Source organism: Astatotilapia calliptera, chromosome 19 (genome assembly GCF_964374335.1).
Source record: "Astatotilapia calliptera chromosome 19, fAstCal68.1, whole genome shotgun sequence".
Taxonomy (NCBI): Eukaryota; Metazoa; Chordata; class Actinopteri; order Cichliformes; family Cichlidae; genus Astatotilapia; species Astatotilapia calliptera.
In genome coordinates this window covers 6,269,918-6,296,207 of record NC_137440.1, presented here as the reverse complement: position 1 = coordinate 6,296,207, position 26,290 = coordinate 6,269,918, and the positions used below count along the sequence as shown (strand labels likewise).

Sequence of the window (26,290 nt, the reverse complement as noted above, 5' to 3'; positions counted from 1 at the left end):
GACAAACTCTGCTGCTTGTGGTTGGGATGTGGTTTAGAGCAGGCCTGGTTTCTTTCAGTTAAAGTAATTGCCTTCTCAGTGCTCTTTTATCTAGGTAGGCACCATGTTAGCATTAGCCATCTGAAACCAGGAGGCTGATAGCTTTCGTGATAGTTTCTGCTGACTTTTTTATTCTCTCTTTTTCTTTGTGTCACTGGTAGTGCTCGTAACTCCACACATATTTTCCCTCCTCCTTATTGATCCCAGCTCTTCCAATCATGTCCCTCCATCCACCCATTTTCTAAACTACTCATATGATTGCAGCATAGTGGCTCTTATCCCAATTGGCATTAGGTGACTACAGAAAGGCAGACAATCAGAAATTCTTACTTCCATGCCCACGGCCTGTTTGGAATCACCAGCTAACCTAACTTGCGTATCTTTGGACTTTAGTGCCAAGAAGAAACCTACACAGGCACAAGGAGAACAGCTCCACACGGAAAGGTCCCGGCTGATCAAAAGGTTTGAACAAGGAGTCCTTTTGCTGTAAAAAAACAAAAACAAAACAATATTAGACGTATTAGTTATACTAGTAAGTAGTTATTGTTTGGGCATTTTTTGCCTTCATTTGATAATGGAGCAGTGAAGATAGATGGTAAATGGACTGGTTCTTATGTATAGCTTTCATCAAAGTTTTACACACATTTACACTCCAATGGATGCATTGGAGAGCAACTCTGGGTTAGTATCTCTTCCAATAAAACCACGCACCTTCCAAATAGTAGATGTCCTGCTCTACCTCATGAGCTACAGTCACCCCACCTACCCCAAGATGCTCAGAGCAAAGGATGGAGTGTAGGACTCGAACCCAGGCCACTCCTCTCTGCATATGGGAAATAGCTCACCCACTGAGCTAAACATTTGCATGTTAGTGTGAATACTGAAAAACATAATCAACACAGATTACTTTGCTTTTATCTTTAATCCGTGGTCCATCTAAAGCAGTAGACAGTAACTGGTTACGTGGAAGTGACTAGGGATAGTGGGGATAGTAGGAAGAGGTTCTGCTAAAAAGCAATTACTCCCAGCAGCTGTTTAAAACTGGAGCAGTCTGAAACTGCATACCACGGCTCAAAATTCCATCTACACCATGCATGAACTGAGACCCTCGATCCAGAATATCAGGCTCCAGATTAGATTGTGTTTTGGTTTTTTCTTGAGAACAAGGCGTCCTCCAACATTTGCTCTTTCAGTTTGATGAGTATTTGTGGTGATATGATAAGAAATGTCCAGAACTTTGAATATTTCCACAAAAAATTATAAGTTTTGGAGAAAGCACACACACACACACACACACACACACACACACACACACACACACACACACACACACACACACACACACACACACACACACACACAAAAACCCATCATATAACTACCACAATGAATGTAATGTGATGTTTTTGGGAACGGTAAACTCTGCGGGTCCCATTTATTCACAATTACATTAAAACCATTTTGTTATTTTGTTGGTACATATTATGTTTAGTATTCATTTATCAAATCAACAGTATATACACTTGCCAGACACTTTATTACATAGTCCTTGCTAATACTGGGTTGGTACATTTATCAGAGATTTTGGTTACATGTTTTTGCCAAATTCTCTCTAACTCTAAATTGTAGCCTCACTTTCCTGTTCTTAGTTTACAGGATTGGTACCCAGTGTGGTCTTCTCCTGGTTTATCCCACATCCTTTATGGTTTGATGTGTTATTCTGTATGCCTGGGTTATGATGACTGGTTATGTGAGTTATTGTCACCTTCCTATCAGGTTGAAGCAGTCAGGCCATTTTTGTCCGACCTCTGAGATCAACAAGGTATTTTCATCCAGAGAAATGCCCTCACTGGATGTTTTCTCCTTTTCAGACCATTCTCTATAAACACTAGAGATCAGCCCATATGGCACCAACAATCATTCAGTTATTTTCTCACCTCTCTCCCCCATTCTGATACTTACTTTGAACTTGGGCCTAATGCACTGAGCTGCTGTCTTCTGATTGGTTGATCAAATGTTTGCATTAATGAGCAGTTTAACAAGTCTACCTAAAAGTGGTAGACTTGTTAAACTGCATGGTATGTATGTATATATTAGGACAGAAGATGATGTGAACCTCTAAATGAAGCAGCACAAAATGAAAAGGAGTTAAAATCACTGACTCCTTTGCACGTAGGTACATGCTGCACCACACTCACCTGCAGAGCTGACTCAGGGCTTCCAACAATGACAGAGGGATAATAGTACTTCATGTCCACTCAGATCGCAAAATACAGTAATCAGAGGAATGATTACTTTAATCACTAGGTGTGATTAATGTGAAGGAATGTGTGAGAATCAGAGACACACCTGCAGATCTAAACTTGTAAAATAGTGCATTACATATAAATATAATAGCTGACATGACATAAACAACACGGTGAACCTAAACATATTTTAAACTCAGAAGCTGACCTTTTCTTTTAAAGCTTAAATGTATGATCTTAAGGTCATTTTTAAAGGAAACTACCGGAGAACCATTTTGCCACTAATTAGGTGAACTGGTATCAGATCAGTAACATGGTTGGTTATAAAGAGATCATTTTACAGAAGCAGAGTTTCTCAGAAATAAAATGGGGAGCGCTTCACCGGTCTGCAGAGAACTGTCAACAAACTGTGGAGCAATTTCAGAAAAATGTTTGTCAACATAAAATTGTGACGACTGTCAATATTTCATCATCTGCTTTACATTCACATACATTACATTACAAAATTCAGAAAATCTAGAGAAATCTCTGTTCACAAGGGAGAAAGGTCAAAAATCAACATTTAATGCCCAGAATCTTTGGCCTTTATATGTCATCACAGCACTGCATTAAAAAGAGACATGATTCTTTCATGGAAATCACTGCACGAGCTCAGGAACCTTTCACAAAATCATTGTTTATGAACAGTTGCTGTACAATGAAGAAGCTGTATGTAAAGATTATCCAGAAACACAAATGTAAGGCTTGTTTAAAATGGACTGAGGAAACGGTGGAAACTGTTCTGTGGTCAGACAAATCGAAATGTGAAAATTTTTATGGACAAACGGACACAATGTCCTCTGGATTCAGTCCTAAAGTCTGCATGACCTAGGGTGCATCTATGGCATCTTGGACATCTGGAAGGGCACCATCAATGCTGAGGTACCTACATGTTTGGAAAAAACAAAACAGAGAAGACTCAACTCAGAACAACACAAGAATCCTGTATCAGACAACAATAAGACAACATTCCTCTCCCAAAAATCCAGCATGTGGTCTTTTCAGCTCCCAGATATTTATGGATTGTTATTAAAAGAAGAGGGGATGCTACACAGTGGTAAACATGAGCCTGTTTCAACTTTTGTGTTGATGCCATTAAATTCATAATAACCTAATTTTTCATTCGTTTTTTTTTTAATTTACATTTTACATCCATCCATCCATCCAAACTATTTTAAACATTTTTTGTCCCCAAGAGTTGAATCTCTGAATATTGTTTGATTTGGTACGGTGCTTGTTAAAGCAGAGTCATATCTACACAACAGGTCACATCAGATAGGTTTGTACAGATTTCAGCAGGGCTCATGTTTAGTCTTTGTTTCGCATTAGAGGCCCCAGCAATGTGAGACGAGTCTTTATCTCCAGCTGAATTTCTTTCCCTTCAAACTTGTGACTCCTAAATACAAAAACTGAATCAGCTTTTTAAAAATTGTAACTAAAACTGGCACCTTTCCATTAAAGGTAGACAAAAAGAGCATACGCATATCAGTTGTGTCATCTTCAGTCGCTTCATATTTGTATGTGTTTTAAAATATATATATAGTTTGACCACCTTTGGCTGCCACTCGTGTTAGAATTTAGAATTTTGAAATTTAAGATACGTTTTCAAAAATGTACAGTTAATCTAGTCCAACTTGCCCTCTTGTCAATATAAAATTGTAGTAAGCTAAGCTAATAAATAAAAGCACAGAGGGCATTACCGAGTAGAGTGATGCTGATCAGTAATCTCATTTATAAAACAAGCTTAAGATCAGTTTTATAAACTGCTGACATGTGATCTTATCTCTAATCATTCTGGACTTGAGGTACTGTAACACGTAATCCTTCTCATTGTATAGGGTTTTGCATTGTGGCAAGCCTGTGGTGAGCTCTGCATGAGCTGTATAAACAATGCAACAGGACTCACCAAATAAATGTAGCAGATTTTCAGTTCAGTTCAATTCAATTTTATTTATATAGAGCCAAGTGCTAGTTGCCTCAAGGCACTTTATATTGTAAGATAGACCCTATCATAATACATTTTCAAGAATGTAGAACCCAAAGCTGTTTTTCCAGAAGGCACTGAAAATGACTTCCAGGTAAGGGAGTTGTGTTTTTTTGCTCAAGAAAATCATAAAAGCAAAAAAGAAATTTTTTTGTCAATGACTACTAAGCTAAAAATGTTTTTAGCAAAGCTATGAATGTACGCATGTTTTATGAATCAGACAATTTTAAAACTAAGTTAAAAGCATAAATCAAAGGATTTTTCAAATGAGACACACAATTGTTTTACAAAAAAATGTAACAAGCTGTGTGTGGAAGTATTCAGAGTTTGGTAAAAAGTAGCCATCCCTATCTGAGAGCTCACCACCTAAAGCATGTTGCCTTTCAAACAGCAACAGAGGTACCAGAAACATCTGGTCTACACCACACCAGAACACATAGCTCGCCAGGAAGAGTCCTTCAATGACCTGCAACACAAATGAGAAAGGAAGTGCTCAAATATGTCACATAACTTGGAGCCAGTGATCATCTAGTCATTATTTATGGTTTTGATCAACTGTGAATGTACAACACATTAAGCTTGAAGGACAGTGGCTAAAGCAGGAGAAGATAACAACAAGTGCCTTCTTCTTCTTCTATCAGGTAAGAATAAAAAAATAGTAATAGAAGAGTAAGAACAGAAAACTGAGAATACAGAGCTGGCTGTGACTGGTAGAGCAGACCAGTGTGCATGCCAACTCCATGTTGCTCTCCAATGCATCCGAGTATGAATGCGTGTGAATGTTAGACACAAAGCAATGAGGCAAGTTTGCTATACAAGAACCAGTCCATTTATGTTTTGCACAGGAGAATAGTTTTGGCATTAGATGTTTTGTTTGTCTTTGCATCCTCTTATTGTCAGAACTGTATTGACCAGTCATGACCAATCCAGCCTGGGTGGCATCCAGGTAAACAGTCCCATGGATTACCGAAATGCAATCTCTAAACCACCATCTATTGTCTAATGATGGCTTGGCTTTCAGCTGGAAGACTTGGACTGAATATCCGTTGGCAAAACCTGAAACCAGAAATGTGTTTGAGGTTAAAGCCCAGTCTTCATGTCTGTATCTAATGATTTGCTTGGATTGCTTTGTTGGTAGTGGTTCTGGTTGCGTACGTAACCCTCGACACGTCTAGTGTCAGTATCAGTGGTTTCCTTTGCTTTTATTGTTAATGCTTCAAAGTTTAATTTGAAATTTTTAATTCTGAGCTTCATACTTTTTTATCTTGTGTTCTTGCTACAAGTTACTGAACTTTTGAAACCTTCTTTGAGACCTAGCATTTCAATACTGAGCAGTTATTAAAACTGATGGAGGGAGATGAAACAAATACAGAAAATGTCATACAACTATATCCATTGCACCACACTCACTGTTGAATAGTTTCCAGGAATTTCCATGTTCTCCCTGTGTCTGCACAGGTTTCTTCCAGGTACTTCAGCTCCCTCCTACAGTCCAAAGACACACCTGTTATTTTAATTAGTGCTTAGAAATTGGTGTTTGAAGTGTCCAGAATACTTGTAGTATAAAGAACTTCCAGTGGTTAGTAAGAGTAGAAAATGGCTATCCAGATGCAAGTACAATACATTGTTGCAATATGACACTGAATAAATGTCCAATTGTAATGTCAGTAACTAATCAGCCTTGAAACTGCATTTTAAATATTTCCTAGGAATTTCCTCATTGCCGCTGATGTTGTAAAGAGATGAACAAAAGACGTCTCTATTTGTGCGCAGGCATATCAATGAGTCATACATGCACAAGTTTGCACAAATGTCGTGCGTGCGTGCGTGTGTGTGTGTGTGTGCGTGTGCGTGTGCGTGTGTGTGTGTGTGTGTATGTGTGTGCGTGTGTGTGTGTTTGCACCTGCCTCCCTGGGAGGAAACATCTGCTGCAGAGTGTCAGTGGCCACCTGTTGGACTCTATCCTGCAACTGACTGACCAGCCTTCAGGACTGATTTACTATCTGCATGAGCTCAGTCTGAAGCAGGAAGATCTGTGTGAAGAGAAACAGCCGTCTTATTACACTCTGCCACAGACTTCTGTCTGAGACAATGCAGATTCACACTGTTTGTCCGAATGAAACCCACTGGGTCAATTACGTAAGCAGCAGGAAATCTTCTCGGCATGCTGGAAGTAACAGATTAACAAGGTTTTTGCACATGCCCAAAGACCTGAAGTTGTTAAATGAAGCCTTCCAGACAGGAAATCACCTGACATGCCAAAATTAACCTTATATTTCTCAGAAAAGAACAATTCATGGGGTAAGAAGAAAATCAATAATGAACAATTTCTCTAAACCAATTTAAATAATTACTTAAAAAAAAGACAACAACAAAAAAAAACCCCCACTTGCCTTAGTTTACAGAAGCAATGGTAATACTGGCCATTCTTTGGATCACTAGGTGCAGATGGAAATATAGCTATATCTAACAAATTGTCAGCAAACAACAAATCCACTAACTTGACAATATCCCCAATGGTTGTTTGGTCCTATTTTCCGAAATGTCCTATAAAACCATTTCTAAAACTACATATATGACGTGCTTTTGCTTAGAATTACTGACAAAAGAAAAAAATCTGCATTTGGAGGCAAGAAGATGGATAGATGTCTATTGAAGGTTTAGACAGCTGAGAAGCAGCAATAAATATAAGTCTCAGGGACAGATAATGTTTTCCATAAAGATAAACATTTTATTTTTGAAATCTAAAGGTTTTGAGATAAATTCATAGTAATTACTACTAAAATATTCCTTTATGTTGTTTGGTTGTTGGTACATAATGAGGTAACACTTGTCTTGTTGAACACTGAGGGCTTTACGGGTCCATTCACCGCCCTCATCTTTCATCATAATACATTTCATTTCACTTTATGTGTTCTTCTGGTCTGGCAGACAGAAGACATTGTTTGGGACTGTGATATTGTTTGAAAGCATGGAGGTATATTCCCCCATTAGTCCAGGCTATCAAAATAAGTAGATTTAAGAAGAGGCTCCAGGCTCCATTGTACAGAGCACCATAGTGCTGAGAGGCTTGCAGGTGTCTTTTATGGTTTTTCCAAATTTCGAAATTTCCGTCAGTTCCAGAGAAAGTGCCATCATTTTGATTTAGCAACATGGTACGATTTCCAAATATATTACATCATCAGCAATCCAGTCATGTGTGTATGGCCCCCAGTGATTCTCCACCCTTTCAGGTGTATGAAAGAGCTCAGCCTGATGTGTAAATTCTCAGGCCTGTTGCTGTTGTAGACTGCGGTTACCAGGCATTTACTCCCTTTATATAAACTGGAATCTTTGTGTTTTCTGTTTCTATTTGTGTTTTTAATGCATGTCATCTTTTATTGTTTGTGGTTGTTTGTTTGTGTTTTTGTTACAGCAGATGGCCCCGCCCCTCCCTGAGCCTGGATCTGCCGGAGGTTTCTTCCTGTTAAAAGGGAGTTTTTCCTTCCCACTGTCACCAAGTGCTTGCTCTTAGGAGGTCGTCTGGTGATTGGGGTTTTCTCTGTATTATTGCTGGGTCTTTATCTTACAGTATATAGAGCCTGGTGGCAACTGGCGTTGTGAATTGGTGCTGTATGAATAAAACTGAACTGAAATTGTGATTGAAAAGTTTTCAAGCCATTCTTGCATGGATTCATCTCCAGAACTTTAAGCCATTTAAATAAATATATCTATCCATATCTATCTATCTATCTATCTATCTATCTATCTATCTATCTATCTATCTATCTATCTATCTATCTATCTATCTATCTATCTATCTATCTATCTATCTATATAGATATATATATAGATATATAGATATAGATATACACACACAGCGGCAGGTCCAGAAACATACAAGAAGCCCCAAATGGAACAAAGAAGAAAAGTACCCAGCAGGTAAACAGTAGGGACCAATGATGTGCAAAAAATTGACGGTTTTAATATTCTCAGCATACAATGTGCACAGATAATGGAGATTTGGAGCACCAAGATAACAATGCAGACATTTCTCTAGAATTAGTTTTTAAAAAAATATGAGATGGGACAGTGTGAAACTGTGGATGCAGAAAATGACACAAACAGTAGGTGGGATCCTCTTTCATCTTACACATTAAACTCTTCATGCTGCTTAAGGAGTTGCTTTAAGCCTGACATGCATTGACTGCATTGGTAGGAGTCATTTAGTGTAGGCACTCATGCAGCACGTCAGAAAACATAAGACAACAAAGGTGTAAATTTACAGTGCATCAGTCTCGGGAGTCAGTAGAGGGCGCTAACAGCCCTGTTTCCTCAGGCTGCAAGTCAGTGAGGAGCAGCTCGTGGCGCAAACAGCATGAACTGCGCTGTGCATGTCTTCACTGATTATTTAAGGCTATCGTTTACAGCATGTGAATTATAAGAATAAAAGCAAAAGTTTCTCTGTACATTTTTTCTGTCACATTTTTATCGTGACAATTTCATATAGAGAAACATACAGAGAAACTTTTGTTTGAATTTTGTTTTAATTGATTTGATTTTTTGCTAAGAGCCTTAAAAATGCCCAATTCGAGGTAAAGTGTGAGAAAACGTCAATAATAAATCTATCAGCTGTCCTCCCTTTTTCCCGCCCCTCTCTTCATTGGCTCTCTACACCGACGTTCCACGCTAACGGGGCTGCGATTGGTCCGCTGGGCTGGCCGTCAAAGAGAGCTCCGGCTTTGGGCAGAGAGACGCACGCTGCTTCTAGTCCCTGCTGCTCAGTGCATCGAGCGGCGGAGGGAATTGGAGTTTGTGCGTCTTGTTGTGAGTCCGTGGACCAAACAGCAGCAGCACCAGTGCGCTTTTCCTCCTCCAGAGCCGCGGGCATCCCGGGGAGGAGCAGCAGCCGTGCATGTATTGGATAGAAGGAGGAAGAAGATTCTGCTTTTTTGCCTCATTCATTATTATTTTTTGACTCATTGAGACATCCATATTTTCGCTTTTCCCTAATGGTAACCAACACCGAGCAGCCGGAGACATGTGGACTAATCTGGGGAAACTGCAGCGCTTCTTCCTCTTAGTGTGTCTTCTCCTGACGCTGCGGGCTGAGGTGAGAACTTTATATCTTTCAGCTCCGAGGCAAATGATGATTTTGTTGCTCTGAAGTTCTGATTATTATTATTATTAATGCTGTTGTTGGGGGTTTGTTGTGTGTGGTTGCTTGTTTTTTTTGGGGGGGGGGGGGGGGGGTTCTTGTGGGGGGCTCGGAATAAATTCCATTCTTAATTGAATTGCCTCCTGAATCACGTGTTCTGGAATTTCGGGAGACAAATTAGATTTGCCAAAATTCTCTGCTGTGTCATAATTGCGCGTGTAACAGCAGACATCCGCAAATTTGTTCTCATCCAGGCGCCGAATGACTGCCATCCGCACCGAGTGCGTTAATGCGCGCCCGCTCTTGAAAGTTTGGTTACTCTAAGAAAAAAAAAGATCGTTAAGTGTCTTCACATGTTAGCAGTGCACCCTCACCTGCACAGAGAATCCCTCTACTGCTGTTATCAGCAGCAAGCGCCTCTAAATCTTTTAATGGTTTGCTTGTCTTTTCACTTTAGGTGATTTTGACTTTTAACTCAGACTGGATGGGTTTTCAAGGTGGATGTGTTTGTAAAGCAGGACTGCAGACTGATCTGCAGAGTGAGCTAAACTGGGAATGCTAGGTCCCGAAGCTGAAACGTGCCAAAAATGTACAGTAGCGTCTGTGCAGAGTGACTGCGCTGCAAACACATGAGCCCAGGTCGTGTTTTCTCCCCACATCCACTTGTTTCCACCTGGAATGTCCGCGTGCAGTTTTGTGGAGAGCTTTCACTGAATCAGTGACATTTCTCGTAAGGGCGGCGATGGTTATTTAACCGAGGGTCATGCAACACTTTGTATACCTGCATGAATCACTGATAGAAACAATAAACTGACTAAATGTAAGGTTTAAATTACTATTATTATTATTTTAATTACCTGTTACAGAGAGATGCTGCTACCATCTTAGGCATTTTTTTTCACACTGCCTTGTTCTCCTCAGGTGTCTCGGGCCACCGGTTACTTCGAGCTGCAGTTGATTTCGGTGGAAAACCCCAAAGGTCTGCTAAACAACGGCGATTGTTGCGACGACGAGAAGAGCGCGGCGGAAGGCCACTGCGGCGAGGACGAGTGTGACACCTACTTAAGAGTGTGCTTAAAGGAATACCAAACGGAGGTCACGACTAATGGACCGTGCACCTACGGCACGGAAACTACACAGGTTATCGGTGGGAATACTTTTCAGTTCAAAGGCGGACAGAAAACGGGACAGAACCGGAACAACGATGTCGGGAAGATCAAGATTCCCTTCCAGTTCGCGTGGCCGGTAAGTGGACCTTGTTTGATGGAAATTTGCCACGTTTATGTGATAATTGCGCTTTTTAAATTTTTGTTTTGTTTTGGGTTTTTTTGCTGTAACATTCCGATTTCTCTTAAAAGAACGCGTAAAACACTATGTTCGTTGAAATGGCCATTTAGGACGCGCAGGTGGACGCAAGTTTACTAATATGTCATTTTATTTGCCAAAAATAAAATATAAATGTAAAATTGGATGCTGTCACGTATTGAGGCTAAACCCTGGCTCACGCAAAGTGCAGCGCGCATCAGTTTGGCACAGTTCTCTGCAACAAGTCGCTCCTTGTCTGAATCTCTGCTTGCCACTCATTCTATCCGAAGTTTTGGCAACTTTTGGACTCTTCACATCATCAGTGATTCAGTCAAGTCACGGGGTAGATCACGCTCTTCTCTGGGAACTTTGCAGGAAATGTCCGCGTGCTTCTGATAAAGCCAAAACCACCTGGTGAGCGCAGGACGCAAGACTTTTACGCATAGTGGTGGAGTGGTGTCTCAGTTCGATGAGATACCAAACAAGCTGCTGTTTGTGTGGCTTGTGTGTTTAAATGAAAGGAAAGGGGGGGGGGGTTATGTAAGGATTTTCAGTGCTGATTAAGAAGTGGCAGGTAACTTATTATCTAATCCAAACAGAATGGAGAGCCAATCAAAACCTGCCCCTGCTCCTTATTTGGAGGCACAGCGTGGGAAAGTGGATCAGAGCTGGCAATCAGAGTTTTGTTAAAAAAAACAAACACTGCTGTTACACCCACAGATCTGCATCAGGGAGGTTTACTGTTTGAAATGATGTTTTGGTGGAGTTTACAGGTTTTGTTCCCACAAAACAGCTGAGTGAGCTGTCCAAACAAGAGTCATCAGTCACTGTGAGACAATCTGGAGAAGAGGATCAAGGTTAAAATTGATCATCAGAGCATGAAGGCAGGGATAATCACACGATATTAAGGGAGGTGATTAGTCCAGTAATCAATTAGCCAAGGAAGGGAAAGTGATAAATCTTTTAATGATTGAGCAAACATTTATTTACATTCCCAATTCCTAACTATTTTATGATTTAGCACAGTTAGAAAAACTAATAAATAAACACTCAAAACCAAATGCACAAAAAACGGTTGACTTCTTAGTGGAAACACTGGTAGATTCCTTTACTCAAAAAAAATCACTTTATAACATTTTTTTGCATTTTATTTTGTTAAAAATATCTCAGGTCTGACCCATGAAGTCATGGATAAATGATGATAGAGGGGCGTGATAGGGTGCTGGGATGTCCTGTGGCAGAGGACTTCTCTGGGTTCCCAGGTGTGCATCAGACTTATTCCACTGGGAAATGGGATCTGTAGTCTGTGTTTGATTTGAACTTTCTTTGGTTGTTCTGAGGAGTTTTTGAGGTGTGGCCCGGTGCACTGTCCTAAAGGATGGAGCTGCTTTTCGGTGGGTGGCATCCACACAAGACCCAAGATTTTCCAGCAGAACATTTCATTGTAACAAAACGGTCAGCGGTAGAGCTGGGCGATAGAACGATAACGATATGTATCGCGATATAACTTTTACTCGCTAGAGAAATTAAGCTATCGCGATAGACCTCGCCGCTCTTGTCCTCTTAAAAAAAAAAAAAAAAAAAAAAGGTCAGCCAATCCAAATTAAGTAGCGCAGAGCCGAACCAATCACAGCCGCAGCGTCACGTCGCGTGACTTGTTACGTACAGCACAAGTGCCAAGCCCCACGTGTGTTTGTTTGGGAAGCAGCCAGCGCGTAATGGAGGAAATGAGTGTGCCGACTAGAAAAATCAACCGAGCGTGACCGAAGAGAAAACAGATGATGGTTCCAATGCCGGAGAGATTGTCGAACGGAAGAGCCATAGAAGTTCCGTAGTGTGAAGGTATTTCGGCTATTTCAAGTCTGACAAAAAACAGAGTAGCGTGCACTGTAAATTGTGCCGAAAACAAGTCTGGAAATACAATAAACTGGTGCATGCGTCACACTGTGCGCCACGTTATCCGGTTGTTCAGTGATGACGCGACGAATCCTACTTCCGGGTCTAAAGTAGTCTGCGTTTAATATGGCTTTTGTGTTGTTAACATGTTTAATGTTTTGTATTTTCTTCTATTTGATCTCAAAAAGCTCCTAAAACAGTCAGTGATCACTGTTGACCTCCCTCGGCTTTTATTACCGCTAATCATTTATTTAAGCTCAGTTTTTAAAACCTTAGGATGTAACTACAGCCCAGCCCATGAATGACTAACCTCGTATTGTGGATGGATTATCTCAGTTGTTCTCCTGGCTGAAGTTTGGTCCTTTTACAGCATCCTGCCATGCGATTACATTTGTTCCTGACCACCGAGAACACTCACGGTAACTTTTATCGAGTGGAAAAAAAAGTTAGCTTGTTTATATTATGCTAACGTAGCTGTGTCGCTAGCGGTCACGCAGCACATCATTATATACCAGCTAGCCAAACTTCAGTAACCCTACAAACGTTACTGCTGTTTAGTTTTCTGTCTTCATTTATGCTGGAAGTGATAACAGAGCTGTACGTTTTAATTTGTTTCCAAAACCCCGCAGTCAGGACATGCTATATTGTATTTAGATAGAAGCTAGCAAGCTAACTCCCCGCTAACTTCTAACTCCGTTAAATGTCATAAATTCCGTTTTCATGGATGCCTGGATGTTAAACTCAATTGTTACACCTGGTAGAGCAGAACGCTGATCATTTTATTAAAGATGAAAGACTTTAGACAGTTTTTCAACTCTCAGTAATGCCACAGTGATCGTTTGATATATGGACCTGCGAGTTTAGACCCAGACACAGCTAGTGACGTCAGACTGAACAACCGGATTGTTTCGGTGAAATGAATTTCTACAATACTGTTACTGTTAATTCTACTCTCTGCAGTGTTTAAATGCTTACATATACACACAGTTACTGTCCCTCCACACATACGACTCGGTTCTGCTTCTATGCCGCAGCTTTGTTTACTTTTTCCCACCGAGGCTTCTAGACTTCTGATTGGCCAACATTTCTGCACGGTTAGGAATCTAGCGCCACCTGCTGCTTTGGCATGTTCATAGCAGCGTTTTCCTTCATTTCTGCCTTTATGTGTGGACGGGATTATTTTTTAAAACGAAAACGGAAAATCTCAGTTTTCAAAAATACCCGTGTACGTGTGGACGTAGCCTCAGTCTCTGAATGGAAGCGCTAATTCGTCATTCGGCTTTTGTCAGACTAAAGTAACTGTTAAAACTGTTTGAAAAGCTCAGCTATACAACAAGGAGAGATTGAGAATTTCCTTTTAGTTCTCAGTTTATTTGATATTGACAAAAGTTAGTCAGTTTTGTCTGTTATTCTGTAAAACAAACTAAGATTTATTTTTAGAATTAATATTTTGTTTCTAAGTGGAATTGACAATTTAGTCTGTTTCGTTTGTTCTATTTTGAAACTTAAATGCTTTAGTGGCTACCTTTTGTGTAGTTTGCAATATTTGCCTTTATTTATCTGAAAAAGTCTCATGTTCCTTAAGTACATCTACCCTGTTGAACTTATTATGAGAAATAAATATTTAAATCAAAACAAGCTGCTGATTATTTCACATTTTACTTGTGAGCAACGGCACATTTAAATCTTACAAATATAGTTATTTGGCTTATATCGTGATATAAATGAAAAAAACATATCGTGATATGAAAAAATCTCATATCGCCCAGCTCTAGTCAGCGGTATCCGTTTCATCTGTCAGCAGATTACTGTTGCAGTTTTTCAGTGTACAACGGTGTACCTAATCTTTTTGATTTTTAAAAGATTTACGTTAATACATAGCTTTGAACTTTTAGGATCATGTGGTGGGTGTTTGGTAGAATTCAAAAATAATATTTTGCAAGAAAAAATAAAAACATGAAATTACTTTTATGAATGACTGTGTGTGTGTGTGGGTGGGGGGGGGGGGGGGGATGAGTCCCCGTGCATCTGTTCATGTCAAAATGTACATATCGGGTTCTTTGTGTGCTTGGGTTGGCAGCAAGACCTTCCCATTCATCACTCCCCATGGTCAGCTGTCAGCAGAGGGGAAGATGGAAGTAGTAAGTTGGGGCCTTGCAGGCAGATTCGGTTACCACTAAGTTGTGTGTGACACAGGCGGTGGATATCAGTGTCACCTTCTACTCAAACAAGTGAACATCCTCCGGTCAATCGGGGCTGGGGGATGCCTTTACCTCGCCGCCTCTCAGGTTCATGCTCTACCCATTATTGGGTCATTGTTTCACTCGTCATGTGTGGGGTTGCTGTTTTCTGCTATCTGACAGACAGCAGATAGAGGTGTGTGTGTGTGTGTGTGTGTGTGTGTGTGTGTGTGTGTGTGTGTGTGTGTGTGTGTGTGTGTGTGTGTGTGTGTGTGTGTGTGTGTGTGTGTGTGTGAGAGAGCAGCATAAAGAAGGAGGGTATCAGCATTCAGCAGCTTCTTCTGATGAGGATGTCAAAGTCGCAGCAGTTGAAGGCTTGTAAAACAAATAGTTAGAAATAAATAGCATTTCACATTTTAAAGCAGTGCTCCATAAAGTTAACAGTGTTGAGTGAGCTGGTTTTATATGTACAGCGTCATCATGTTGATTATTTGGGAGTAACTGATTAATCATGTAATGTAAGATAATTGAAAAAGAAAGAAAGAAAAGATGCCTGGAATCAAAAATGATGTCTTTGAGTGTCTTCTTTCTACCCGGCAACACTGTAAAATCCACAGACAGACATCATTTAAAATAATAATCAGGAGAGAAAAGCAGCTAAAAAGAAAAAGAGAGGCCATTGCATGTAACCGTTTGTGATATCCCAGATAATACCGACTCTAAGCAACTGTTTCTTTCAGCTTGAAAGTTATAAATATTCAGATTCCTGGTTAAAGACAGTTACAGCACGTGCACCACAACTTCAGTCATCTCAAACCTCCAGATCAGGAACACCTGAATGATTACTGTGTAAACTTTGGCCTTGTTTCCCAAATCTTGTCAGACACTTAGAAGTGATGGAAATGACTCAACCGGTGAGGAGAATAAACTAAATGATTATAGCAAAATGCTATGAATAAAATAGACATGACAGTCAACACAAAAGGGTTCAGACAGTCTTTATAGTGCATGTTTGAGGTTTGGTAACACAATAGTGAACTCAGAGGAGAGAAACAAAGTATTGATCCGATACCAATACCAGGGTTGGTATTGATATTGGTAAACCTTTTTGCAGCATCAATTTCATGGAACTACTGTCCTACCTTCTTCAGTCAGTTTTTGCAAAGTGATGAAAACTCTATTTCTAAAACATATTAATGTAGTTATGTAGCCTTTTCTCACCTGGGATTAGTTTTATTTTCGAGGAAAACTCTGTTTAAGATCCCAAATATGTGTCGTATGCGTGTAAAATTTGTTGTCAAAAGGATGAACACATGTATGAGGCTGTGGCCTGTAGCCTGTGGTGCTGCTATAGTAGACTCCATTGGCTGACCTCTGTATCTGGGCCACTGGTCCTGACATAAATTAGCTGCAAAAAAAGGACATTGTTCTGCCCTCTCTTCCTTTGCCAATCATTTCTCCTTCATTTTAACCCCTCTGGCTTTTGGGGCCTTCAATGACATGTTCTTTCATTAGAGAAGAGAGGGGGGGAGGGATTGGTCGATAGAATGAAGGAAGTAGTGATGATGGGGCAAAGGGAGGTAGAAGGGAAGAATGGGCCCCCTTTCAAAATTCTGAGGTTTTGCCACAAGGGAGGTGTATTTTTAGGATGCGGTCTTTTAAGATGTTGCTTTCTTTTAGTTGTTTTTTTTATAGTGACTGAAGCAAAAACAAACATTTACTTCTTCTCTTATTCCTTCTCTGCCGCTCCACTCGTACCCAAACCTTCCTCCGGCCCTCCATCTCCTTCTCCCTCTCTCCTTATGGGGGTATTTTTAGAGCTGCTGTCCTTCTCTCACCCCTCTGTGAGTAAATCAGGGATCTAGGGTGAGTACTCCTTCAGTTTCATAGCCCGCTTTTTTCCCCCCCCTCCTGCCTGCCCCATCTTTTGCCAGAATACCCCCTCCCCGCCCTCAGCCTGGTGGAGCTAAGGGACAGAGGTGGAACAGCTGTTGTTCAGAGACCTCCTGCTCCCCCTCCTCCTCCTCGGATAAATGTTTTAGCGAATTGCATTAGGAAAGCAGGCTATGATTACAGCACACGTCGTGTAAGATCACGTCTCTCGGAGGAGTATCAGTGAGCAATCACAAAGTGTAATGTTGGATGACAGCGAGTTGCTGCCTTCCTCGGTTGTGTCCTCGATGCTGCCACTGCCAGCGGTAGGCTCGTTTGGCTCATTTGCCGAGTGCGTCCTTGGCGCAGTCTCTGTCTCTTCCATCAGGGAGCTCTTTCCTGTTTGCTGATACTTTTATGGTTGATTAGGTTTGGGTATTGGTTAGGAGGATGTGAAGCCCAAAGGGACAGAGGTGTAGGGTTGGTCTGGTTAGGGAAGCTGAATGAAAAGACACATGATGCAAAAGCACATGAAGCTGACTACCTGGTGTTACAGGTGGGCAGTGTGGTCACAAAGCCAGAATTCTGGTGTCAGCTTACTGAAGTATTCTCCTTGCATTTCACGTTAACACAGTTTACAGGAGAGAAGGAATTTAGAAAGCTAGTGTCTGCTTTTTAAATAAAGTTTGATTGTATTTCTGAGTGATCATCATACGTATATAATTTTTAAAGAATATGGAGGTACATCTATGTTGAATGTAAGGATTATGCAGTTGTTTAGTTTGGCGCAGGCTGACGTAAATGACTGGTTTTTGGTGGAGAGAGTGTTTTGAAACTACACAGGAACTACAAAAAAGATGAAGTATTTAGAGTTAAGACTGGTTGCTCATTTCCTGGATTAAAATGCTTTTGAACAACATCCTGCAAAATTAGTTACTTGCATGCAACAGTTTGAACCAGCTTTATTGGCTGTGTCCACCAGAGTGCTAGTAAGCAGTTTTAGAAAGCAAGCTTTTAGTCATGGATGCAGATTTCAGAAAACGCAGCCGCTCACAAAATAGAAATGATAGTCTGCGGTCTCCAGCCTGCTGCTTCTCTTAGTTTGTGTTTAATAAGCCTAAAAGCCTGCAGCGTGATCATGGTGAGGCTCTGTTACGTGATGTTAACTGCACTCACAGTGGATCTGCTCATCTTTCCCACGCTGGTTTGATGTCAGATGACCTGTTTCTGGTCAGAGGCATGGAAATGTGTTGTTAGCTGCTCTGCCTGGTCAGCTGATTGATGCACATGCTGTGGATGGATTTGATTTTATGTGTGACTTGTGTGTCTGCGGGGGCGGGTTTGTGTTTCTGCACTTATTAGGCTGTGGTGATATAAATGGGTTTACATCATTAATTCAAACTTTTTAAAGTAAATACAAATTTTTTTTTAGCTTGCTACTTTCTAAAGCAAAACGTGAATAGAATTTAGTCACGATAAAACTACACAGAATGCTTTACATGGCTTGTAATTGACATTTCACATCATAAATAACACAGCAGGTTAATACTATTGCATTACAGTGTCGTATGTCTTTCTCCCTTCATCCTTGACCGGTTGCAGCAGATGGCCACTCCCTCTCTTAGCCTGGTTCTGCCAGAGATTTTCTTCCTGTTAAAATGCACTTTTTCCTTCCCACTGTCACCATGTGCTTGCTCAAAGGGGGTTGTTTGATTGTTGAGGTTTTGTCTGCATTAGTATAGCTTACAATATAAAGTGCCTTGATGCATTGAGGTGACTGATGTTGTGATTTGGTGCTCGGTCACACGGTCATATAAGTGACTTTCCAGCATTCTAATTGTGTTAAATTCATAACATGTGTGTTTTGGTGAGGCAGACATGAAGTAGTATATGGATTATGAACACTGAGGTGAGCAGGGGTGATAAAAACAACATGTTAGAGGCATATACACACAGAGCAGCTTAATTTCCCACTCGACTCTCCAGTTTTGCTGACAGGGCTGATAGAGCGCAGTTAGATGTGGGTACAGGGAGAGACATTATGATGGGATGAAGAGGACATAAGGCGGGATGGAAAAGAGAAAGCGATTTTGTGTGATGGCCAAACCTTCCTTTGTTCCACTATTTATTTACCTCCCAAAATCTCCCATCAATCCCATGTTTATTTTATCCATCTCCCTCTTTCTCTCACAGGGTACCTACCAGGAGAACACCCTCCAACTACATATTGTGTTAGTTAAAAGGTTTTTGGCTTTGGTTAGTTTGTTTTGTTTTCAGGGTTCAGCGTTCACCTGAGGTTTGCTTTTTCTTTGTCCAAAAACAGACTGGGAAAGGATCATTGCATTATTTTATTTTTGTATTTGGCTCATTTAGGTTCATGCTGTGAACCAGCTGATGAACTAAAATGACACGGGGAGAAGTTTTGGAATTCTTTCATGCACAAGGTCAGCAATTCAACAAGCATAATCAAATCTTAATCCTCATCTTATAAGGATTTTTTTTTAGTTGTTTGCAGGATTTTGTAGTTTATACTTACACTAGAGTGACACACTTGTTGGTAGATCTTCTTTTTTAGAGTTTACTCCAGTAAAGAGCACATGAAGTAGGAGTTAGACTTCCTGACACGACTGTCATTCTTTTTGTGGAAAAATGAAGCGAACGAAAGGAATAAACACACTAGAGTTCAAGTAAACCACTGCAAAGATATACAGCATGAACAAACCCTGACCTTACCCTTACTCGTCATTCGGCTGAAGTAATAAAACTGGAGAGAAACTCATAGAAATGGGCCTTTACACATCTTACTACAAGTCCCTCTTCGTCCTCTGTATCCCCCTGAAACGTGGATACTGTGCAGCCTGTTGTAACTGGCCTCTCCAGAGGGATTGGGTGAAGGTTCAGCAGGGTTTCTCAACTCATGTGGGACCCAAATCTCTGCCAATAATCTCTATTGCCCAACCTCCCCTTCATGGAGAAACCCGTGAAATACTCTCTGAAGCGCTATAATGTAACTAAACTTAATCTACCTTTCTCCTTTTCCATGTAAAGGATCAAAGTGTAAGGTTGTCATGTCTGATATTAGTCATTTAAAGCTGATCAAACAAAGCAAATGTTATTAACCCGGTATGCTTATAAGATTAACAGACATTTAAATGTGTTGTGTTTAACTTAAAGTCCCAGATCGAATCTATAAAAAGTGCCTGTGATGTCTTTGTCTTACATTGTAAGGCAACTTAAAACTGACGTTGTAAAGAAATGTGACATTTCTACTCCTATTGTACTTTATCAGACGTAGCTGGGCGTTAGAAGGTTACACCAAAGTTTTAGCCAGTTGGCCACATAGTGAAGCACGAGCGAGCATCAGTATGTGAGTGAGAAATGACAGAAATGATGGATTAAGGGCCCTATTTATTCTACCTTCTTTTCCATCCTTCTCTGACTTTTGAGGTATTTTTTATTTGCTTCTCTTGTTTCTTGTCACTTTTTATTGATAGAGATGAAGCTCCACTCATCCACTTGTCCTGTAGCTTTTAGCAGCTCCACAAGCTTGTCATCATCAGTGTAGTTTGCTTGAGAAATCTTGAAACTATAGATGCCCATTAGAACACTTTAAAAGGAGTTTAGTTCTTTTTAAATGCACTAAAATTAATCCTGTGTTGGCATAAATGTGCAACTCTGAACCCAACGTGCTCTCATACCACTTAAAGTTTATCTACCATTGAAGAAGTTCATTTAAAACAGCATTTAGACCTAACATTACCTAACTGCCCCCACCTTGTCCACATGTTAAAAAACATTATTTGTGTTTGCAGCAAAGGGCAGGTGGACCGTTTATTTGTCACATCTGTGCTAAGGTGGGCCACTATTGAAGGACTCGGTCAGGATTTTCCCATGGCGTGAATATCGCTTTCCCAGTGGAGCTGTGGAAATGAGGCCTGCTTTAACCTCTTTGTCACCGCACCTTTCAGCAGGAACAATGACTTTATACCTCAGCTATTGTCCCTGGATATTGAGTTAACAAGACAAGTGGAGAGAAGGCGAAACAGAGATCTAGGAGGACAGCTGTGTTGGGCAAATTGTCAGCATTAGAGCATCTGGAAGTGCTGAATATGCTATTCATAAATATATATTCAGCAAATGTGTCTTTGGACTCTGGGATGAAGTCAGGGTAGCACCTCCATACTGCTCATTATCACTTCTTTCACTTCTAGTCCTCATTATTATTAATCCTACTGTACGTATCAGAGGTATTACTGTAAGTCTCGGCAATTTCCAACTTTCAAACTGCAGGTGGAGATTAAAGGAAATGAAAAAAGATCAGTGAATTCTTTGTTAAATCAGTTTGTGGTTTAGTATGTAAATGTCAGAACATGAAAAATGAGTTGCAGGTATTTCCAGTTGTGTGTCTTGTGTAAACAGAAAGGGAATAACTCAGACTTACAAAGCTAGGATTTATATCATACGTCAGCTTATCTTTAGAGGGCTGATAAAGAAAGTAAAAAGAACTGAAAAAAATATTGTTCTTGCCACAGGCTGCTTGATCACAGTTGGTTAAACACACAGGTCAGTTGAAATTGGCTGGCTAACTGGCCGGGTCGCAGCCCCAGGTGTGTGTGCCTGTGCTGAGTCGGGAGTTTTCCCCTCATAGCCAAGAGGTTTGCTGTGAGTATGATTCAAGGGGAAATAGTGTATTGTTTATTTGCAGTTTTTACATTAGAATCAGTTCAGTTGTTCTGACATAGTTTTGAGAGATCTTGCAGACAACAAAGTTACGATAATAAACATTGTTCTTGACTGCCTCACTGGCTGTTTTTGTGCACACCTGGATGTTTTGGTCTATGTCTTTGGATGACTTTTATGCAGTTCCAGTTCAGTTTCCTGAACAATATTTGAACAGTATAGCTTTCACCAGACTAGCATCGTTTAACTGGGTATTAACTGCTGCACATGGCCACTGGACATTGTGAATTATGATTCTGTATGGTGGACATTTGTGTTGAGATTTCAGCCTTTGTTTCAGATTTGTCACCTAACAACAAGCTGCGAGACCTCATGTTGGAGAAGCTATAGCATACAAGCATTTGGCATCATTAAATGTGATTAAGGAGTCATCATATAATTAACAAATTGTCTGTCCATCAGCAAAGTAAACTCATCTTTCCAGCTTTTCTTCACGCTGTATGGATACATGTGTGCCGTTTCTTTTCTCTCTGTATCTGATATTACAATATTTGTATAAAATTCAACTTTTCTCAAGCTGTTCTTGTTTGTCTTCGACGTGTTAGCTTAGCTTTGCTCTGAAAATAGCCTGCTGCCACTTACACATCTAGAACTGCACATTACCCAAGGAACCCACCACAGTACCTACACACTTATATTTCGCTTCAGCTCACTTCGGAAATCAGTAGGTTGTAATAAATAAAAAAATAAGTAAACCCAGTGGATTTGTTCAGTGAGCCACTGTGGACTTTTACGGCCATGGTTGGTCTGAATTTGGCTCTCTCTCTCTGGTCTTTTCCAGCACTTCACTGAGTTTACAAATCAAATCAGTAGCTTCAGCCAAGCATTTGAGCTAATCACAGACACACTCCTTACAATAAATCAGTGCAAAGTTTGGAGAATCTGCACAATTGAAATTTCACTCATACTCACTCTACAGACTGCATCCAGACTCGGATGCACAGATACCTATTGTGCTCCTCCAAGATCACAAGTTAAGAGACGAGCGATTGTGCTAGTACTCCGAGATAATGCAGTAAAACATGAGAAAACATCAGAGTCCCCCACTTGTGGTTGTGATACACAGATGTACATGCACAATGGCTGAGTAAGTGCAGCCAGCGGCAGCTTCTGACGGTTTGATGAGGTGGTAATAAAAACTCAGATTTTTATCTCTGTACATTCTCTGACTTTCAGCGTTCAGTGGAAATTTGGAGAAGCATCGTATAACCTTACTGTAGAGGTATGATTAGAGAAAGTCACATTTCTTTCTTAGTTATATCACTTAGGACTAACTAATGGATTTAAGGTGGTATTTTCTCCCTCAGACATACGTGCTATTGATTCAGTATGAAAGGCAAATTCACAGAATTCCTCTCTGTTGCCGGAGGAGGCGGCGTGACCTGGAGCGACAGAAATAGCTTTTCACGCGTTTGGTGTGGGAAAAGTGAATTGGGTCATTTCACCATTCTGCAGCTCCAGTATAAAGACCTGATTAGATTAGCTTTGATTAGATTTGCTGTCTGAACGAGGCCTCCTCGGGGAGGGTTGGCACATTGAGGCCTCCTTAGAGAGAAGAGGTGGTAGTGGGTGGAGGGGTGCTGGGCTCGTTCTGTTAATAACGTGCTAAATTAACCATCCGAGCCCCTCTCTGCCGGGAGCAACATGTTTTATTCATGTCAATAGACTAACAGGTGTGACGTGACAGGTGTTGCTGCTGCTTTTATTTTTTTTCTTCTTCCTCAGATCACAACTCTGGAAAAGTTGTTAATTGGGTCTCTGGATTTTTTTTTACTCCTTTTGCCGTGAACAATTCCTGGCTGTTGTGAGTTTCAGTTCAAAGAACATTCCTCGTCATTATGCTCCACCTGTGACTGTGGAAGTTTTTCAAAAATTGTTGTTGCACATCTTTTATGCAACATCCTTGTGGTATTAATTTTACATTACTGCACTCTGCTTTTAATTTATTTGACTGTTCACACATGGAGGCTTTTGACATTTGTTTTTAGCTCCTGAGTTCTTCTGAAGGGTTTGTGCTGTGATATTCTTTCTTTCTTTCTTTCTTTCTTTCTTTCTTTCTTTCTTTCTTTCTTTCTTTCTTTCTTTCTTTCTTTCTTTCTTTCTTTCTTTCTTTCTTTTTCTAATCCTTTATAAGGATTTCCAAAATTAAAGTGGAAGTAAATTAAATGATTGTTAGAGGTGCCCACTGGAGCCAAAATGGTCGTTAGTTGTAATTGTTAGTTTCAGCTGTTCAGTTTGCTGCCTCCAAATGAATCCCCTGAGGTATTACTGAATAAGAATGCATCCTTCAGTTCAGTTGTTCTATTATATTTTATTTATTTAGTGCCAAATCACTACAACAGTCACCTCATGGGACTTTACAGGTAATAATACAGAGAAACCCCATCAATCAGGTGGCTCCCTTTGGGCGAGCACTTGGCGACTGTGGGAAGGAAAAACTCCCTCTTAACAGGAAGAGACCTCTGGACGAACCAGGCTCAGGGAGGGGCATGAGGCGAGGGAGACAAGACAAGGTGGTAACATACATTTTTAATTGTGCTGCATTTATGTAAGCTCAAATATACTCTATATACTCTAACTATATGAAGTTACACTCAGAACCTGACATAAAGCACAGAAACCAATACAGCAAACGAACCATGGAATTATGGTGATTAGAGATTTTGTTGACACACCCACCTTTTGCAGTATTTTGTTTTCAAGTAGCTGCCAATCAGAAAAAGTTGGCTTAAAAAGAGGAGAAGGAAGCTAAAACATCTTGTTTCAGATATACGCAGTGAGAAAAATACAGCTTATTTGATTATTGCTGTGAATAATGCAAACCTACTCTAGTACTATTAGGAGTTCTTAACAGTGAATGATCTTCTGGCCTTAGTTTTATAGTACTGGCACCACTTCATCTGCACAATAGCTTCTCTTATGGCTTGTAGTGCAGTTTAATTTGTTCCAACAATATTACACACACTGCTGAGTGCGTTCAGAGGGTTCTCCAAAAGACTCAGATTGAGACTGCGCTGTTGTAGACTGCATATTTTTTTCAGTTTACTCCCTGAATCAGTTTTATAAAAAGTTGGAATTCCCTTCTGGGAATGGAAAAGTAAAATCAGGGTGACTTCGATTATCCAAGCGAGAACTCCAAGTTTTCTAGTGGCTGCAGTTCAGTGGAAGAAAGCTTGTTAGTGCGTATGATACACATAATTTGCAGCGTGTCGAGCAGCTCCAGACTGTACAGTTTATTCTCAGCAGAGTTGTGTGTCGCTGGCGGCTGTTCCTGCCGTGGTGAGGCAGTAATTTATTCATTGAACAGGTGAAGGCGGTGAGGAGTGGGCTGGTTTCTCCTCGCCTAATGAAAACTCAAATCCCTCTGACTCCTGTAAATTGGTTAGGAGGTGTCAAGTGTCTCCCAACGCACCCTTACACTCCCTTCCTCCCCTCCCAAGCCTCATGTCTCTCTCTCTCACACACACACACACGCACAGACACAAACACACAGATAAGGTTGTCTCGCTGCAGACTGCAGGGACGTGACACTTTGATCTTCAAGCTCCTGGCCTTCGGTGACACACATAGCCTCCTGCTTTAGTCTATGACAAACACTCTTATACAGAAACACACATGCACTCATGTCAAGGTGCTCTGAGGTTCGGAGAAAACCCCATCTGTCTGGAAGTCAGTGGCTGTGACATTTAAAATTGATTACAAGGGGAAAATTGATTATGATAATGTCCACTTGTGTTCACTCAGAGTAGAATTGTGGCTTCTCACGCGCTCGTAAATCACTACTGTGTCATCTAACGAACCGAAGAAGAAGAAGCTGGTATGATCTGGACACTTTGTGCTCAGATTGTCCTCAGAATGATGCCATAGTTTGGGGATTATTAGTACTGGAACAACTCTGAGCAATTATAAGATTATGTGCTAGCAAACACTTCAGCATTGAAAAACCAATGGCTGAATATCTTTTCTCAACATTTAATCTTGTTAAAATAAATTGTAAAAATAAATTTGCGCTGGTGTTGAAGACTTTACCTCTTTTACAATCCTTCTTGTTTTTTAATATTTGAGCCCAGAGAGGCGATGGTTACGTATAGACTCTATACAACATGTCTCATTCATCCATTCACACTGTGACTGCTTATATTACTGCTGCAGTCTTTATCTCGCAGGGTAGAACAGCTCATCCTCTTCCAAACGATTGTAGTAATAGCTGCATTGCAAAATAAAAGTTGGGAAAACTGTAGCGGCTTTCTGTCCCTTGTGGTGATGCTGTAACACATGCCTACACTCACAGAGGGAGTGTAAAGAGCCTGTAAGAAAATGCTCCTGTGAATGCCTCTGGCTCTCTCTGGAAGTTCTGTGACATTACGTAGACACCTTGCGGCTACGAAACCTCTTTGTTTAATGTCATTTCCACTTTCCCACATTTGATTGCGTTGCTAATTTGGCAGGCATGCCTGAGATCGCTCCAACTTTCAGATTTAGGATTGGTAAAGTAGGCGCATTCATTGAATTAAGATGAGAGGTAAAGAGATGGGAGGTAAAGACAGGAGCTTTACCTTTCATGTACCCAGGATTTTAACATCAGATACAGCAGTTTTTACGTTAATCAGTTCGTGATGTGTGGAGTAAAAAGATGAAAATGTCTACCTGGTGCTGGGGTGATTACTTCAAAAATGTAATGGGTGAAGAAAAAAGGGGGGAAAAAGCGTAATTTAAAAAAAAATATATAGTCACATTTCATTTCTAGAATAATCAAAAAAATCAGTTCTCCTTATACAATGCCAATTCACTGCAATTATTTTGTTTCTTCCCTTTAATTAGTCGACAGACTTTACTTGAATAGAGCTCCATG

At 40.5% G+C, this 26,290-nt stretch overlaps 1 protein-coding gene and 1 long non-coding RNA gene across 3 annotated transcripts in view; one reads left to right on the top strand and one right to left on the bottom strand.

Moving 5' to 3' along the window:
- Positions 1-2,828: 2,828 nt before the first annotated feature.
- On the bottom strand, positions 2,829-10,501 carry LOC145422281 (uncharacterized). The gene is made up of 4 exons (XR_013903554.1): positions 10,303-10,501; positions 5,719-5,793; positions 4,672-4,774; positions 2,829-3,210 (listed from the first exon to the last, which is right to left on the bottom strand). It is a non-coding gene; the product is annotated as an uncharacterized LOC145422281 (long non-coding RNA).
- LOC113011733 (protein jagged-2-like) overlaps positions 9,014-26,290 on the top strand; it is a 52,316-nt gene continuing 35,039 nt past the window's right edge. For both annotated transcript variants that reach the window (XM_026151427.2, XM_026151426.2), the window contains exons 1-2: positions 9,014-9,400; positions 10,367-10,690. In XM_026151427.2, the coding sequence (XP_026007212.2) occupies positions 9,329-9,400; positions 10,367-10,690 (396 nt within the window). In that variant the 5' untranslated portion in view covers positions 9,014-9,328. The remainder of the gene's footprint in view (positions 9,401-10,366; positions 10,691-26,290) is intronic.